Source organism: Heterodontus francisci, chromosome 48 (assembly GCF_036365525.1).
Source record: "Heterodontus francisci isolate sHetFra1 chromosome 48, sHetFra1.hap1, whole genome shotgun sequence".
Lineage (NCBI taxonomy): Eukaryota > Metazoa > Chordata > Chondrichthyes > Heterodontiformes > Heterodontidae > Heterodontus > Heterodontus francisci.
In genome coordinates, this window is record NC_090418.1 from 9422768 (window position 1) to 9440693 (window position 17926).

Here is a 17926-nt window from a genome sequence, read left to right on the forward strand (position 1 = left end):
CCACTCCAGGCGCTGCTTCACAAACCACTGACCACCTCCAGGCGCATATCCATTGTCTCTCGAGATAAGGAGGCCCAAAGAAGAAGAAGAAAAGGAAAAAAAATGGGGTTAGGTACAGAGTAAAAAAAAAGGGATTGGCTGCTATCTAATTGAGACTGCTTGTGCATCAACGAGCACCAGCTGAAAGAAAAAAAGAAAAAAAATGAAAAAAAACGGGGTTAGATACAGAGTAAAGCTCCCTCTACACTGTCCCATCAAACACTCCCTGGGACAGGTACAGCACGGGGTTAGATACAGAGTAAAGCTCCCTCTACACTGTCCCCATCACATCATCAAGCCCAGTGTTATACTGTGGGTCTCGGCTCCTCCGAGCCTGTTTCACGAAAGCTCAGTGATAGTTTGAGTTAGCTGTCTGGATTCAGGACCCTTGTAAGTAACTCACCCCCTCACTCGTTCTCACTCACCGATGTGTAGAGGTATCCATCGCAGTTCATGGCAACGTAGAGACCAGTTTTCACCCCCTGAATCGCCACGACCCTTAACCCGACAGGAATTAGATTGAAGAGCGCTGCAAAATAAAGAGGAGGAGGTGAGTGGAACTGAGTGGAACCGAGCCCTTGTTGGGGGGTGGCGGCGAGGTGGGGGGGGGGGGGGCGTTCTCCAGAGTAACCCACCTCTCTCAGTCTCCAGTCCCACTCCCTCCAGCTGATCTATCCCACTCATTAGCATCAGCTAGTCATTTTCAAAATGATTTTTGCACACAGGCTGATTCCCAGTAGGAAAGACTTGTATTAATATCGCGCCGTTCACCACCTCAAGATGACCAACGTGCTTTACAGCCAATGAATGGCTTTTTTGAAGTGTAATCGCTGCTGTAATGTGGGAAAAGGGGCAGCCAATCTGCGCACAGCAAGATCCCACGGACAACATCTGTTTGCAGACTATGCTGGTTGAGGGATACATATTAGCCAGGACACTGGGGAGAACACCTTACGTCCTCACTGTGCCGAATTCCAGGCTCGTTGCCGTGACTCCTGCCTTAACCCGTTCGGGGATGGTCTTCCTGTTTGTAGCCCTGCGAGGAACATGCTAACTGGGCCCAGCAAATCGGCTGATCTTCTTTCAAATTCCATTCGTGGAGAGTCTACCCCATTCTCCCCCCTGCGCCTCAAAACTGCAGAACTTTCCACCCGAGTCTTCCCTTCCCGATCCAGATGTTTTCCAAACCCAATTCGACTTACAACTTGTCTTGCTATAGTCTCATTAATTAATGTCAGGGAACTTCAAGTCGGACAATAAAAAAAAGACTCCGAGCCACATAAGGAAACATCCGGGCGACCAAAAGATTGGTCAAAGAGGTGGGTTTTAAGGAGCACCTTAAAACAAGAGAGAAGTGGAGAGGGTTTAGGGAGGGAATTCCAGAGCTTGGGGCCCCCAGGCAGCTGAAGGCACGGCCGCCAATGGTGGAGCGATGGGAATCGGGGGACGGTCAAGAGGCCGGAATTGGAAGGACAGAATTCAGGAGGAGGGTGGGGTTTGCAGGGCTGGAGGAAGTTACAGAGAATCAGAGAAATTTATGGCACAGAAGGAGGCCATTCGGCCCATCGTGTCTGTCCCGGCTGAAAAAGAGCGATCCAGCTCTTGCTCCGTAGCCCTGTGGGTTCCAGCATACCCCAGTGTTTTTAAGTGCGATGAGGGTTTCTGCCTCGACCACCCTTTCGGGTAGTGAGTTCCAGACCCCCCCTTTACCCTCTGGGTGAGAAAATGTCTCCTCAACTCCCCTCTAATCCTCCTACCAATCACTTTAAATCAATGCCCCCTAGTTTATTGACCACTCTGCTAATGGAAATAGGTCCTTCCTATCCACTCTATATAGCTGCCTCATAATTTTATACACCTCAAATCAATCTGCCCTCAGCCTCCTCTGTTCCAAAGAAAAACAGCCCCAGCCTATCCAATCTTTCCTCATGGTTAAAACAGAGACGGGGAGAAGTCAGATATACGTCAGCTCCGAAAACGTCTTTTCGGCCCAAAGTTCCGAGTTCCTTTATCTTTCTTTAGAGATACAGCACTGAAACAGGCCCTTCGGCCCACGAGTCTGTGCCGACCATCAACTCCCCCCGTTCCGGTTTCTCTGTTTCTCCAAATGAACTGGCGGAAAACTGGCCTCCGGATTTTTTAAGACAATTTTCTCCACGCGATGTGGGAGTCGCTGGCCAGACCGGCATTTATTGCCCATCCCAAATAGCCGCTTGAGAAGGCGGTGGTGAGCTGCCTTCTTGAACCGCTGCAGTCCGTACGGGGTAGGATTACTCCAGGGTTCTTGCTCCTCGATGTGAGAGGATGTGTACCCCCCCCTCAGGAGGGGGCACACCAGTAATGCCCAGCCATTTGTCCTTGATCGGTGAGTAATCAAACTACGGCAGTTTAAAGAGTCCCATTGCTAAGGCACAAGCAGGCCTGCGAGGGTCTCTGGTCCGTTGATGGTCGAGTAGCGAGAGAGAGAGGGTGGGACAAAAGGCCTCACCTCAGAGCCTAATCCAAGCAGCTGCTGTAAATAGGTCCCCACACCCTCAGTTTACATTGGTCTCTCCCCTGAAGACCCTTACAGCCTTCCTTGGGCACGGTAAACCGTGGCGATGGGCGTCCTTCATTACCTGGCCCGAGGAGCCAGCCTTTGTGCGTGGGCGTCCTGCGAGAGCTACATAAATGAAAGTTGTTGTTGTTGACGAGTGTGCCCCGACTGGCAAATTCCACGCGCGTCAATGGAGCGAAGACCGGGAGAATCCCAATTCTGGGAACGAGTGCCGTCTGTGTCAGCAAGTAGTACTCTGGACTTTTGACGCACAAGGTGGTGAGTTGAAGCCCCACCTCAGATCCAGGCCGACTCTCCCCCCGGTGTGGCGCTGAGGGAGTTCTCCCCGGTGTGTCCCGGCTAAGATTTATCCCTCAACCAACATCACAAAAACGTTGCTGTTCGGTGGGGGGGGGAGTGGGGGGTGGGGGGGAGCTTGCTGTGCGCAAATTGACGGCCGCTTTTCCTACAACAGTCACCACACTTCACAAGTACTATATTGGCTGTACGGTGCTGTGGGACAGTCTGATAGGCACTAGAGAAATGCACGTCTCTGAAGTAAGCTTTGAATGGCCTTTGTCCTCAGAGGCATGAGTGGTATACACTGAAACGCCTAACCAAGTGACTCGCTCCTGACGTCTAACCAGCACGAGTGCAGTCCGACCCTGTGCGGCTACAGCCTGCAAATGCTGCATAACCTCTCCCTCCGCGCTGATGCCTGTTGGGGATCGAAGCAGGCTGGGGGAGGATTAGCCCAGAGACTGACTGTGTGGGTGCATCGACCGAGCCCTCTGCTTGACCCGTGTCATGCTGAACAGGACAGCAAGTCTCCCACTTTGGGAGGCGCGCAAGGTTAGTATAGGCCACCTGGGGGTCACGCAGGGGGTCAGGACACAGGGGAGTCACACCGGGGGGGGGGGGTCAGGTCACGGGTCACACAATGACCAGTCATTGGGCCCCTGTTGAGGAATAACTAGTTGCATCCGTGTTATACTGCCTCACACACCCCGGTGTGCATCACAGGGGAGAAGGCATCGCACATCACCCACCCCACTACCACCACTCCCCACTCACCCACCAAACCACCCCCCCCCCACCCCCGAGTGGCACGCTCCCCTGCCGTTTTACACCGCCGTGCTTCACCCTCAGCCTTGCTGCCCAGCTTCAACCGCAGCCTTGCTGCCCAGTTTCACCCTCAGTCTTGCTGCCCAGTTTCACCCTCAGTCTTGCTGCCCAGCTTCACCCTCAGCCTTGCTGCCCAGCTTCACCCTCAGCCTTGCTGCCCAGCTTCACCCGCAGCCTCGCTGCCCACATTCACTGCTGCACCTCACCCTCAGCTTCACTGCTGCACCTCACCCTCAGCCTCACTGCCTAGCCTCATCCTCAGCCTCACTGCGCAGCCTCACCCTCTCTGCCCAGTTTCACCCTCAACCTCACTGCCCAGCTTCACTGCTGCACCTCACCTTCAGCCTCACTGCCCAGTTTCACCTTCAACCTCGCTGCCCAGCTTCACTGCTGCACCTCACCCTCAGCTTCGCCACCCAGCCTCACTGTGCAGTTGGCAGCGACTCACCGTACGTGCTCATTTCGTCCTCTGTGCCGTCCAGTCTGCCCCCGGGGACCAGCTGCAGGTAATAGCCGAGCTGGCAGTACAGACGTGTGATGATTCCCTTCAGCTGGGGATCTGGAGGAGAAAGAGAGAAAGACTTGCATTTGTATAGCGCCTTTCACAACCTCAGGACGTCCCGGAGCGCTCTGCGTCCAATGAAATACTTCTTGAAAGGCAGTCGCTGTTGTATAGCAAGATCTCACAAACCACAATAAGCTCAATGGCCAGATCATCTGTGCTGTTTCAATGATGTTGGTTGAGGGATAAATATTGGCCCCAGGACACCGGGGAGAACTCCTGTTGTTTAAAATATCGGCCGTGGGATCCTCCATGTCCATCTGAACGGGCAGGCGGGTCCCTCGGTTCAACGTCTCATCCAAAAAAACAGCACCTCCGACAGGGACTCTTAACAAAGCGATCCCACCCTTGCCTATTGTTTCCAGAGTCGTATCTGACACAGCGGAGGATGTGGTTGTTGGAGGCCAATCATCTCAGCCCCAGAACATCGCTGCAGTTTCTTGGAGTAATGCCTGAGGCCCACCAATCTTCATCTGCTCGACCATAAGGTCAGAAATGATGACTGCACAATGTTCGCAACTCGGCCGAGAATGAATCAGCTCATGCCAGTCTGTCGCAAGACCTGGACAATGTCCAGACTTGAACTGACGAGTGGCAGTAACATTCACGCCATTTAAAATGCCAGGGATGACCATCTCTTGGGAAAGGAGGCCCAGCTATCTCCCCTTGCCCATCACCGTCACCACTGACTCCCCCACTATCAACATCTTCAGCATCGCACAGAAGCTGAACTGAATCAACCACATCATTGTCATGGCTTCAAGAGCAGGATAGTGGCAGGTATTATGCAATAATCTCTCACCTCCAGACTCCCCAAAGCCTGTCCGCCATCTACAAGGCACAAGTCAGGAGTGTGATGGAATACTCTCCACTTGCCTGGATGGGTGCAGCTCCAACAACACTCAAGAAGCTCGACACCATCCAGGACAAAGCAGCCCACTTGATTGGCACCCCATCTACAAACATTCACTCCCTCCACCACTGATGCACAGTGGCAGCAGTGTGTACCATCTACAAGATGCACTGCAGCAATGCACCAAGGCTCCTTCAGCAGCACCTTCCAAACCCGTGACCTCTACCAACTAGAAGGACAAGGGCAGCACATACATGGGAACATCACCACCTGCAAGTTCCCCTCCAAGCCACACACCATCCTGACTTGGAACTATATCGGCCGTTCCTTCACTGTCACTGGGTCAAAATCCTGGAACTCCCTTCCTAACAGCACTGTGGGTGTACCTACTCTACATGGACTGCAGCGGTTCAAGAAGGCAGCTCACCACCACCTTCTCAAGGGCAATTAGGGATGGGCAATAAATGCTGGCATAGCCCCACCCTGCCCTCCACACTCGTTCTCAATGCTGCGCCAAAAAAAACACGATTTCCACCCCAACCTGCTGCGTAGCACAAGGGCAGGATCGGGTTTGGCCGTGCTGCACCTCGCAGTCGAATAGCCTTCTGACACCCGCCCCCCCCCCCGCCCCCCCCCCCCCCCCCAACCCCCGTGTCCTGGGGCCAATATTTATCCTTTAGTCAACATGTCTGAAAAAGAATGCAGATTATCTGGTCATTATCACACGGCTGTTTGTGGGATCTCGCTGAGCACAAAATGGCTGCCGCCTTTCCTACATTACAAGGGCAGCTGCACTTCAAAAAAAAAAGAGTAGTTCAGTTCAGTGGCTGCCAAGTCCAGAGGCCGTGAATGGTGCTATAGATTTGCAAGTCCTCTCTTCCTTTGTTGCACGAAGGCTCCGTGGGTTGGGAGCTTGCCAAATGACGCCATGTTTCTATTAATGAGCTGGGCCTTCTGTGCCAAAACAATAAAGTCACTTCTAGTGGATCAGGAGGCTTTTACTGGGAGACGGCGGGAGTGATTTACAGTGAGGTCTGACAAACCAGTCCATTAGGCCAATGGATGCTAAAATATTAAATATGGCGTAATGCGAAATTCTTTTTTCCCCAAATAAGCTGTCGGCTGCAGTTAAGTATTTTCCCTCAATCTTTTTTCAGTGCTGTATCGAGCCAGCAACTCCCCCCCGCAAGGGGCAGAGGGGAACGGCCAAAGCGTTCACCGAGAACTGGGCCTAAACGCTAATCCCGGCATCCTCCCCTCTCTCGCCAGGGGGTATGAGCAGACACTCGAGAAACTGGGGCTCTTTTCGTAAGAACCAGAGAGCTTTCCACCGGCATCAAAAACAACAGCAGCTTGCATTTATATAGCCCCTTTAAACTCGTAAAACTCCCCAAGGCAAAATTTGACACTGAGCTATAAAAGGAGACATTAGGGCAGCAGGGCAAAAGTTTGGTCAAGGAGGTATTGATTTGGAGGAAAGAGAGGTTTCTCAGAAGGAATTCCAGAGCTTAGGCTCCAGGCAGCTGAAGGCTCGGCCACCGAAGGAAAGGACGAAGGTAATTGGGGACATGCAAGAGGCCAGAATTCCTATTACAACAGTGCACTGTCCTGCATTTAACTGGCTGTTAAGCACTCTGAACCCGGTGGTCATGAAAAGCACGATATAAATATGTCTTTCTTTCTTTCTTTCAGAATTGTAGAACTCCATTTCAGTTAGCAGCTGTAAAATCCATCCCTGTATCCACTCACTGCTGGGGGCTAGGCCCAAATCCATCCCTGTAACAATTCACCTCCAGGGGCTAGGCCAAAATCCAGCCCTGTATACGCTCAACTCTGGAGGCTAGGCACAAATCCAACCCTGTATCCACTCACCTCTGGAGGCTAGGCCCAAATCCAGCCCTGTAACAATTCACCTCCAGGGGCTAGGCCAAAATCCAGCCCTGTATACGCTCAACTCTGGAGGCTAGGCACAAATCCAACCCTGTATCCACTCACCTCTGGAGGCTAGGCCCAAATCCAGCCCTGTATCCACTTACCTCTGGGGTCCAGGTCCAAATCCAGCCCTGTATCCACTTACCCCTGGAGGCTAGGCCCAAATCCAGCCCTGTATCCACTTACCTCTGGGGTCCAGGTCCAAATCCAGCCCTGTATCCACTTACCCCTGGAGGCTAGGCCCAAATCCAGCCCTGTATCCACTTACCTCTGGGGTCCAGGTCCAAATCCAACCCTGTATCCACTCACCTCTGGAGGCTAGGCCCAAATCCAACCCTGTATCCACTCACCTCGGGGGGGCTAGGCCCAAATCCAACCCTGTATCCACTCACCTCGGGGGGGCTAGGCCCAAATCCAACCCTGTATCCACTCACCTCTGGGGGCTAGGCCCAAATCCAACCCTATATCCTCAACTCCAGGGACTAGGCCCAAATCCAGCACTGTATCCACTCACCTCTAGGGGCTAGGCCCAAATCCAATCCTGTACACTCCTTGTCTCTGGGATCTGGTCCAAAACCAAACCAGACAGAAGGTGCTTTTACATTTGGCAGTCATGCAGTTTGGCTGGGAGTGTGGCGATGGGACAGTGTAAGCTACACTAAAATGTCCTCCCTTACCCTGATGTCAGGTTGGGTTTTTTCCCCCACTTCTTTTTGCGAAGGAGGGCAATTTTCCACATCGGCGTGTAGCTGCCACTCTCACCCGACCCTATATGGCTGCGCCCTCCAGCCCCCAACTCTGCCCCTGGTGGGCCTGCCCTCTCAACTTGGGCCTGGGCATCATTCCCAGGGACGGTGATGGAGGAATTGGCTGACACGTATGATTCGGTGAGCTTGATTAAGTCAGACTGTTTCTTGGCTAGTTTGCTCTCTGAAGCTTTGGCACTCATTCCCAGATGTTAGTGAGGAGGACTTTACAAGGTCGACTGAGCTGAGCGTAGCATAGCCATGTGCTAGGGCCTAGTAAATATGTTAAGCCTGTTCTGCACTAGCCTTGCAAAATTGCTCTCTCCCTCTCTGAAACACTTATAAATTTCTTCAACCAGTGCCCAAACCTATTAAAGTTTCATTACCCCTGTAGAGTGATGCTTCAAAAAGTGTTTTTATTGGCTTGATGAATTGCCTTTTGCCTCCTAAATATGGGGATTCAATTAGCAACATATTAATTTGTGACCATTACGTAATAGTGCTGGCTCGAGGCCGGGAGATCGACAGCACAGGCTGTAGGGAGGCATCCAGGACCATTCGTAAGGAAGGCAGCAGAAACAAAGCACATACAGGGCAAGTAACAGGGCCTGAGCCAAAAGCTCACTCTCTTTTTAGGTGCGTGAACATTTAGATACAGAGTAAATCTCCCTCTACACTGTCCCCATCAAACACTCCCAGGACAGGTACAGCACGGGGGTTAGATACAGAGTAAAGCTCCCTCTACACTGTCCCCATCAAACACTCCCAGGACAGGTACAGCACGGGGGTTAGATACAGAGTAAAGCTCCCTCTACACTGTCCCATCAAACACTCCCAGGACAGGTACAGCACGGGGGTTAGATACAGAGTAAAGCTCCCTCTACACTGTCCCCATCAAACACTCCCAGGACAGGTACAGCACGGGGGTTAGATACAGAGTAAAGCTCCCTCTACACTGTCCCCATCAAACACTCCCAGGACAGGTACAGCACGGGGGTTAGATACAGAGTAAAGCTCCCTCTACACTGTCCCCATCAAACACTCCAAAGAGACCTCCCGCAATCAACACAGAGTAACTGAGTATCTATCTGAGCACAGTTTGCGGGATCTTGCTGTGTGTAAAATGCCAGTTGCAGTGACATAACAGGTACTGTGCTTTAAGGAACAGGCTGCATGCTGAGATAAACGTTAGGAGGGCCTGTGAGACAGTGATGAGATGCTAGAGGGTTAACTTTCACCTTCACCCGTTGAGCGGTCACCTGCAGGGTGGGGCACGCAGGGAGATCATCTGCCCATGCTAACACCTGCCTGAATTTTATCAGGTTCACAATGACCCCAAAAGGAAAGAGGATGTGCTCCCACTTATGTGGGCCAGACAAATGGAGCATCAAAAGCCCAGGCAATGGGCATCAGGCATGAATATCAGACTCACCTCTGAGTTAGAAGGTTGCAGGTTTGAGTTCCACTCCAGAAATCTAAGCCCATAATCCAGGCTGACACTCCAGTACAGTAATGAGGTAGTGCTGCAGTGTCAGAGAAGCGGTACTGAGGGAGTGCTGTAGTGTCAGAGGGTCAGTACTGAGGGAGTGCTGCAGTGTCAGAGAAGCAGTACTGAGGGAGTGCTGCAGTGTCAGAGGGTCAGTACTGAGGGAGTGCTGCAGTATCAGAGGGGCAGTACTGAGGGAGTGCTGCAGTATCAGAGGGTCAGTACTGAGGGAGTGCTGCAGTGTCAGAGGGTCAGTACTGAGCGAGTGCTTTACTGCCAGGGGTTCAGTACTGAGGGAGTGCTGCACTGTTGGGGGGTCAGTACCAAGGGAATGCTGCACTGTCAGTGGAACAGTACTGAGCGAGTGCTGCATTGTCGGACGGTCAGTAATGAGGGAGTGCTGCACTGTTGAGATAACTTTCAGAAGATACATTAAACTGAGGCCCCATCCACCTTCCTGGGTGGATGTGAGAGATCTGATGGTCACTATCAGAATAAGACTGTCCTGGGGCCAATATTTATCCCTCACGTTTCCTGCGACAGTGACACTTCAGAAATACATCTTTGGCTGCAAAGAGATTTGGGATGTCCTGAGCTGTGATAAAAATGCATTTCTGCGCTTCCTTTTGTGAGAATGAAGGATGGGACATCAACGTCAACACTATGGAGCAATCAATCAGGGGATTGGTGACATGGGATCAGCAATCCCAGTTCAAGCATCTTCCTTTCAATTAACGTAAAAGCAGGTGAGCAGGAAGCAGGGAGTGACAGAGCTTCGGAGATGGTTAAAATCACAGCTAATGTTATTGATCGACCCGACGAGTGCCAACACTTCATTACGTACTAATTAATATGTAACTAATTGAATCCACACTTTGAAGAGGCAATTGCCAATCGAGCATTCGTCACTCCTGTAAAAAGCTTTTCTCAACAGCACAACATTGCGAGAGTAATGAAGGTTTAATAGGTTGTGACATTCTGACAAGGGTTTGTTGCCGAAGAGGGAAACATTTATTACAGCAGAATGACTCACCATTAAACTGCAGGCTGTTGGAGACTGCAGCCAATTACCTCTGTCAGTGGGAGTGAGGGTCTCCCACTCCCGGACACCCCGCAACACTGGGTGACTGTTCTGCGGCGAGGGCGGGGGTGCATTTACTGAGGGAGCGCCGCGCTGTCGGAGGTGCCGTCTTCCGGATGAGGCGCCAAACCCGAGGCCCTCTCAGACGGACGTCAAAGACCCCCACGGCCGCTATCATGAAGAGGAGCGGGGCGGGGTAGTTGGGGAGTTCTCCCCCCCCCCCCCCCGGGGTCCCTGGGCCAATATTTGTCCCTCGACCAACATTGCTAAAAAAAAGCAGCTGCCGCTCAGGTCATTATCATGCTGCTGTCTGTGGGATCTTGCTTTGCGCACATTGGCTGCCACAGTTTCCCAAATTGCAACAATCGCAACAACATCACAAGTATTTCATTGGCTGCAAAGTCCTGAGGTGATAAACAGCCAAATACTTAAATGCAAGTTTTCCCGTTGAGTTGGTGGGGTTGGAAAACCAACAGAAATTGACTAGCCCTCATTGGCCTTTTGCATATCTTTATTCTAAAGTCGTTGGCTTCTTATCGAAAGTGTGACATGTGCTCAAATGAGAGATGTCTGATTTGAATACAGAGACCCTGATTGAATGGAAGCTGGACAGTGGGCCCCGAAAGAGCCCTCACTGCGAAATGTTTGAATGTTGTGCGAGCGCGGAGCGGTTCCCCCGCCTGATCTCTCCTTCCACGTACCAGCGTGGAGCCGACCATTTCCCTCTCCCTTTCGATTTCTTGCCTGTGGGTCTTCCCTCCGCACCTGCCACGCGACCGTTTCCCAGGAGACAGCCGTCCCGGCAGTCAGGGAATGTTCTGGCAGTGCTCGCACACAATGACGCAGATAGAGGCCGTGCCTGTGTTTGTCAGAGGGAGGGAGGTTCCCGCAGGGAGGTGGATTCTGAGACTTTCCATCCAGGGAAGGCACTAAAACATCCCCCGGGCCCCTGAACTCTGGGTCAGCACAGTTCCTGGGACTGGCCTGACAGTACAGAGCTCCCTCTACATCACCCTGACAGTACAGAGCTCCCTCTACATCACCCTGACAGTACAGAGCTCCCTCTACATCCCCCTGACAGTACAGAGCTCCCTCTACGTCACCCTGACAGTACAGAGATCCCTCTACGTCACCCTGACAGTACAGAGCTCCCTCTACGTCCCCCTGACAGTACAGAGCTCCCTCTACATCACCCTGACAGTACAGAGCTCCCTCTACATCACCCTGACAGTACAGAGCTCCCTCTACATCACCCTGACAGTACTGAGCTCCCTCTACATCACCCTGACAGTACTGAGCTCCCTCTACATCACCCTGACAGTACTGAGCTCCCTCTACATCACCCTGACAGTACAGAGCTCCCTCTACATCACCCTGACAGTACAGAGCTACCTCTACATCACCCTGACAGTACAGAGCTCCCTCTACATCACCCTGACAGTACAGAGCTCCCTCTACATCACCCTGACAGTACAGAGCTCCCTCTACATCACCCTGACAGTACAGAGCTCCCTGTACATCACCCTAACAGTACAGAGCTCCCTCTACATCACCCTGACAGTACAGAGCTCCCTCTACATCACCCTGACAGTACAGAGCTCCCTCTACATCACCCTGACAGTACAGAGCGCCCTCTACATCCCCCTGACAGTACAGAGCTCCCTCTACATCCCCCTGACAGTACAGAGCTACCTGTACATCACCCTGACAGTACAGAGCTCCCTCCACATCACCCTGACAGTACAGAGCTCCCTCTACATCACCCTGACAGTACAGAGCTCCCTCTACATCCCCCTGACAGTACAGAGCGCCCTCTACATCCCCCTGACAGTACAGAGCTCCCTCTACATCCCCCTGACAGTACAGAGCTACCTGTACATCACCCTGACAGTACAGAGCTCCCTCTACATCCCCCTGACAGTACAGAGCTACCTCTACATCACCCTGACAGTACAGAGCTACCTGTACATCACCCTGACAGTACAGAGCTCCCTCTACGTCACCGACAGTACAGAGCTCCCTCTATGTCACCCTGACAGTACAGAGCTCCCTCTACGTCACCCTGACAGTACAGAGCTCCCTGTACATTACCCTGACAGTACAGAGCTCCCTCTACATCCCCCTGACAGTACAGAGCTCCCTCTACATCACCCTGACAGTACAGAGCTCCCTCTACATCCCCCTGACAGTACAGAGCTCCCTCTACATCCCCCTGACAGTACAGAGCTCCCTGTACATCACCCTGACAGTACAGAGCTCCCTCCATATCAACTGGACAGTACAGAGCTCCCTCGACATCACCCCGACAGTACAGAGCTCCCTCTACATCACCCCGACAGTACAGAGCTCCCTCTACGTCACCCCGACAGTACAGAGCTCCCTCTACATCACCCTGACAGTACAGAGCTCCCTCTACGTCACCCTGACAGTACAGAGCTCCCTCTACGTCACCCTGACAGTACAGAGCTCCCTCTACGTCACCCTGACAGTACAGAGCTCCCTCTACATCCCCCTGACAGTACAGAGCTCCCTCTACATCCCCCTGACAGTACAGAGCTCCCTCTACATCACCCTGACAGTACAGAGCTCCCTCTACATCACCCTGACAGTACAGAGCTCCCTCTACGTCACCCTGACAGTACAGAGCTCCCTCTACGTCACTCTGACAGTACAGAGCTCCCTCTACGTCACCCTGACAGTACAGAGCTCCCTCTACGTCACCCTGACAGTACAGAGCTCCTTCTACGTCACCCTGACAGTACAGAGCTCCCTCCACATCACCCTGACAGTACAGAGCTCCCTCTACGTCACCCTGACAGTACAGAGCTCCCTCTACATCCCCCTGACAGTACAGAGCTCCCTCTACATCCCCCTGACAGTACAGAGCTCCCTCTACGTCACCCTGACAGTACAGAGCTCCCTCTACGTCACCCTGACAGTACAGAGCTCCCTCTACGTCACCCTGACAGTACAGAGCTCCCTCTACGTCACCCTGACAGTACAGAGCTCCCTCTACGTCACCCTGACAGTACAGAGCTCCCTCTACGTCACCCTGACAGTACAGAGCTCCCTCTACGTCACCCTGACAGTACAGAGCTCCCTCTACATCACCCTGACAGTACAGAGCTCCCTCTACGTCACCCTGACAGTACAGAGCTCCCTCTACGTCACCCTGACAGTACAGAGCTCCCTCTACGTCACCCTGACAGTACAGAGCTCCCTCTACATCAACCTGACAGTACAGAGCTCCCTCTACATCAACCTGACAGTACAGAGCTCCCTCTACATCACCCTGACAGTACAGAGCTCCCTCTACATCACCCTGACAGTACAGAGCTCCCTCTACGTCACCCTGACAGTACAGAGCTCCCTCTACATCACCCTGACAGCACAGAGCTCCCTGTACATCACCCTGACAGTACAGAGCTCCCTCTACATCACCCTGACAGTACAGAGCTCCCTCTACATCCCCGACAGTACAGAGCTCCCTCTACATCTCCCTGGCAGTACAGAGCTCCCTCTACATCCCCCTGACAGTACAGAGCTCCCTCTACATCCCCCTGACAGTACAGAGCTCACTCTACATCCCCCTGACAGTACAGAGCTCCCTCTACATCCCCCTGACAGTACAGAGCTCCCTCTACATCCCCCTGACAGTACAGAGCTCCCTCTACATCCCCCTGACAGTACAGAGCTCCCTCTACATCACCCTGACAGCTTTGCTCAGTGGGTATTATCTGAGTCAGGAGGTTCATGCTTTGTGCTACTCCAGACTTGAGCGCATAGACCGGGAGATTCGTCAGGGTCTGTTTTTCTACATAGTGATTAGGAATGCAGGCCTCCCCACTGAGACCTCCACCGTACAGAGGGAACCGGCAGCCTGGTCGCCTGTGAAATGAGGGCTGAAGGGGCGCAGTCTAAGGGGGCAGAAGTGCCCTGAGAATTCCTACTGACAGTTCATTGTGGGCCTTTGACTGAACCAAGGCAGAGCTGGGGCCTCTACCAAACCTTCTTCCCCTATCAGAAGTGTACTGGCCACTGTCGCCCCAGAACATACCATTCCCCCTCTACTGCTGGTAGGTGGGCTTGGCATTTCTGGAGGCACGAAGCAGAGAAATCCCAGGCCCCATGCTCATTCACACCCTTCCATCATTCCAACGCACTAGGGTTAACTTGAGAACATCCAAAACTCTGGTGCCCATGTCCTCACTCGCTCCAAGTCCATTCATCCATCACCCCCTCTGCTTGCTGTCCTACATTGGCTCCTGGTCTTGCAACTGTTGTGATGGTGCTTCTATATTTTTTGTTAGGTTTTTTTTTGAGGACTCGTATTTTAGAATTATGGACATTGTTTTATTTGGGAAAACTGAATGGATGTTTTTTGTTCACTGGGGTCATTGAAAGGACACAGAGGTCTTGTTTGAAAATAATATTTACTGGAAGTCACCTGCCTTCAGATAAATAAACAGCAGGGGCTTTTTGACTGGGGGGAGATGTTTACAGAGAAGTGACAGGTCAAGATTTACAGGGGGTCTGGATGCTTGACTCTTGCGATATTGATTTTGGTTTCACTTTGGACAGTGTGTTGGGGTGGGAACTGTTTTGAAGGCAATTGGAGAAATCCAGCCAAGAGAGCATTCACCATCAGCACCCTCTTCCATCACTTTGAGAACTTCCTGAGAGTCAAGGGTCAGAAATAGAGAAACTGTTGCTGCATTTATCCTGAAAAGCCTGCCAAACTGATCTTCAACACTGCCTGAAAAGAACTGTTCTAGAAAGATCCCAGTGACAGCTGCCTATGCGTATTTGGGACACCAAACCAAAAAGGGGACAACTGATATCTTTCCATATCTTTTCTTTTTTCTCAAGAATTAGCACGTATTTGGCCAAAGAATTCTTTTTGGTCTTTTTTTTGCAAGACAGAGCTAAAAGAGAAAATCACTATTTTTTCAGTTAACCAGTGTGTGTGTGTATGTGTGAGAGGGGCTAAGGTAAAAGGGAACTTTCATATTTCAATCTGTGTGTTAATGCTTTGCTTCGTTACTGGTTAAGTCTTGTTTTATAATAAACTGATAATTTTCTTGTTTATGAATTATTTTATTCTGGGATAAAGAGTTGAGTCTATGATTGACCGTATCGCTAACTGGGTAAAGATTTATATATATATTGTGACCTGTCGAGAAGTGAATCTGGAAATGACAGTGCACTCCTCCCACCTCGGCCGTAATGCAAAGCCTCAATTTTAAAATGGTCATTCTTGTTTTCAAATTGCTCCATGGCCTCGCCTCTTCCCTATCTCTGTAATCTCCAGTCCTACAGCCCTCCGCGATCTCTGTGCCTCTTCAATTCCAGCCCATTGCGCATCCCCGCTTTCCATCAATTCACCATTAGCGGCCCTGCTTGGACCCCGAGCTCTGGAATTCCCTCCCTAAACATCTCCGCCTCTCTCTCCTCCTTTAATACACTCCTTAAAACCAACCTCTTTGACCAAACGTTTGGTCACCTGTTTCTAATATATCTTCATGCAGCTCGGTGTCAGAATTTGTTTGATAACGCTCCTGTTTCGTTCAGTTTAAACCAATTTGTTCAACGGCATTACCATCGCTGAATCCCCCACTATCAACATCCTGGGGGTCACCATTGACCAGAAACTGAACTGGACCAGCCATATAAATACCGTGGCTACAAGAGCAGGTCAGAGGTTGGGAATCCTGCAGTGAGTAACTCACCTCCTGACTCCCCAAAGCTTGTCCACCATCTACAAGGCACAAGTCAGGAGTGTGATGGAATACTCTCCACTTGCCTGGATTGGTGCAGCTCCAACAACACTCAAGAAGCTCGACACCATCCAGGACAAAGCAGCCCGCTTGATTGGCACCCCATCTACAAACATTCACTCCCTCCACCACCGATGCACAGTGGCAGCAGTGTGTACCATCTACAAGATGCACTGCAGCAACGCACCAAGGCTCCTTCGACAGCACCTTCCAAACCCGCAAGCTCTACCACCTAGAGGGACAAGGGCAGTAGATGCATGGGAACACCACCACCTGCAAGTTCCCTTTTTTTATTTTCAAAATATACTTTATTCATAAAAATCTGTAAAAAAATACATTACAAAACAGTTCCAAACAGCACCAAGTCAAAGAATACAAAGAGTGCAAAGGAGATCAGTTTCCTTCAATACAGGAGTGAGTTGCCTCACAACCCTTCCATTTCATTTTACATGCCATGTACATTTTACAGCAAACAAATATATTACAGATACAGTTCGAAGGGTTTTCCATGGATCCAGCCCCTCAGTTCAGCTTGTGGGGGGGGGGGAGAACCTTACACAGTGGTCTTTCCCCATTGAGCCTTTGCTGCGGCTGCCCCAAGATTTAGTGCGTCCCTCAGCACGTAGTCCTACACCTTGGAATGTGCTAGACTGCAACACTTGTTCATGGACAACTCTTTGCGCTGGAAGACCAGCAAGTTTCGGGCAGACCAAAGGGCGTCTTTCACCGAATTGATGGTCCTCCAGCAGCAGTTGATGTTTGTCTCGGTGTGCGTCCCTGGGGACAGCCCGTAGAGCACAGACTCCTGTGTTACAGAGCTGCTTGGGATGAACCTCGACAAAAACCACTGCATCTCTTTCCACACCTGCTTTGCAAAGACACATTCCAGAAGGAGGTGGGCAACCGTCTCTTCCCCACCACAGCCCCTCGAGGGCATGAAGGATCTGACGGGGAGGGCTCTTCTCACCACCATCCAAGCTACATCTTGGTGCTTGTTTGTAAGTTCTGGTGATGACGCATTCCGCCAAATAACTTTGGCGGTCTGCTCGGGGAACCATCCGACAGGATCCACCATCTCCTTTTCCTGTAGGGCCTTGAGGACATTTCGTGCAGACCACTGCCCGATGGATTGGTGGTCAAAGGTGTTTTTCCGCAGAATCTTTTCCATGAAGGATAGATGGTACGGCATGGTCCAACTGAATGGAATGTTCCGCGGCAATGTGACCAGGCCCATCCTTCGCAACACCGGGGACAGATAGAACCTCAGCTCGTAGTGACACTTGGAGTTTGCGTACTGGAAGTCTACACACAGCTTGATGCAGCCGCACACAAAGGCAGTCATCAGGATGAGGGCGATGTTGCGTATATTTTTCCCGCCCTTATCCAGAGGTTTGAACATCGTGTCCCTCCGGACCCGGTCCATTTTGGATCCCCAGATGAAGCGGAAAATGGCTCGGGTGACGGTCACAGCGCAGGAGTGGGGTATGGGCCAGACCTGCACCACGTACAGTAACAACGTGAGAGCCTCGCACCTGATGACCAGGTTCTTACCCACAATGGAGAGAGATCGCTGCTCCCATGTGCTCAGCTTATGTTGTACCCTGGCTACTCGCTCCTCCCAGGTTTTGGTGCATCCCCGGCCCTTCCGAACCATATCCCCAGCACCTTCAGGTAATCTGACCTGACGGTGAAGGGGACAAAGGAGCGGTCAGCCAAGTTCCCAAAGAACATGGCCTCGCTCTTGCCGTGGTTAACTTTGGCTCCCGAGGCCAGTTCGAACTGGTTGCAG

At 51.7% G+C, this 17926-nt stretch overlaps 1 protein-coding gene across 1 annotated transcript in view; it reads right to left on the reverse strand.

Moving 5' to 3' along the window:
• Window positions 1–4522, reverse strand: part of LOC137357425 (fibroblast growth factor 14-like) — a 15973-nt gene extending 11451 nt beyond the window's left edge. The window contains exons 1-3 of the mRNA XM_068023771.1: window positions 4388–4522; window positions 4149–4299; window positions 465–568 (exon numbers count right to left, since the gene is read on the reverse strand). Coding sequence (XP_067879872.1) covers window positions 465–568; window positions 4149–4299; window positions 4388–4522 — 390 coding nt within the window. The remainder of the gene's footprint in view (window positions 1–464; window positions 569–4148; window positions 4300–4387) is intronic.
• Between the last annotated feature and the right edge of the window lie 13404 nt (window positions 4523–17926).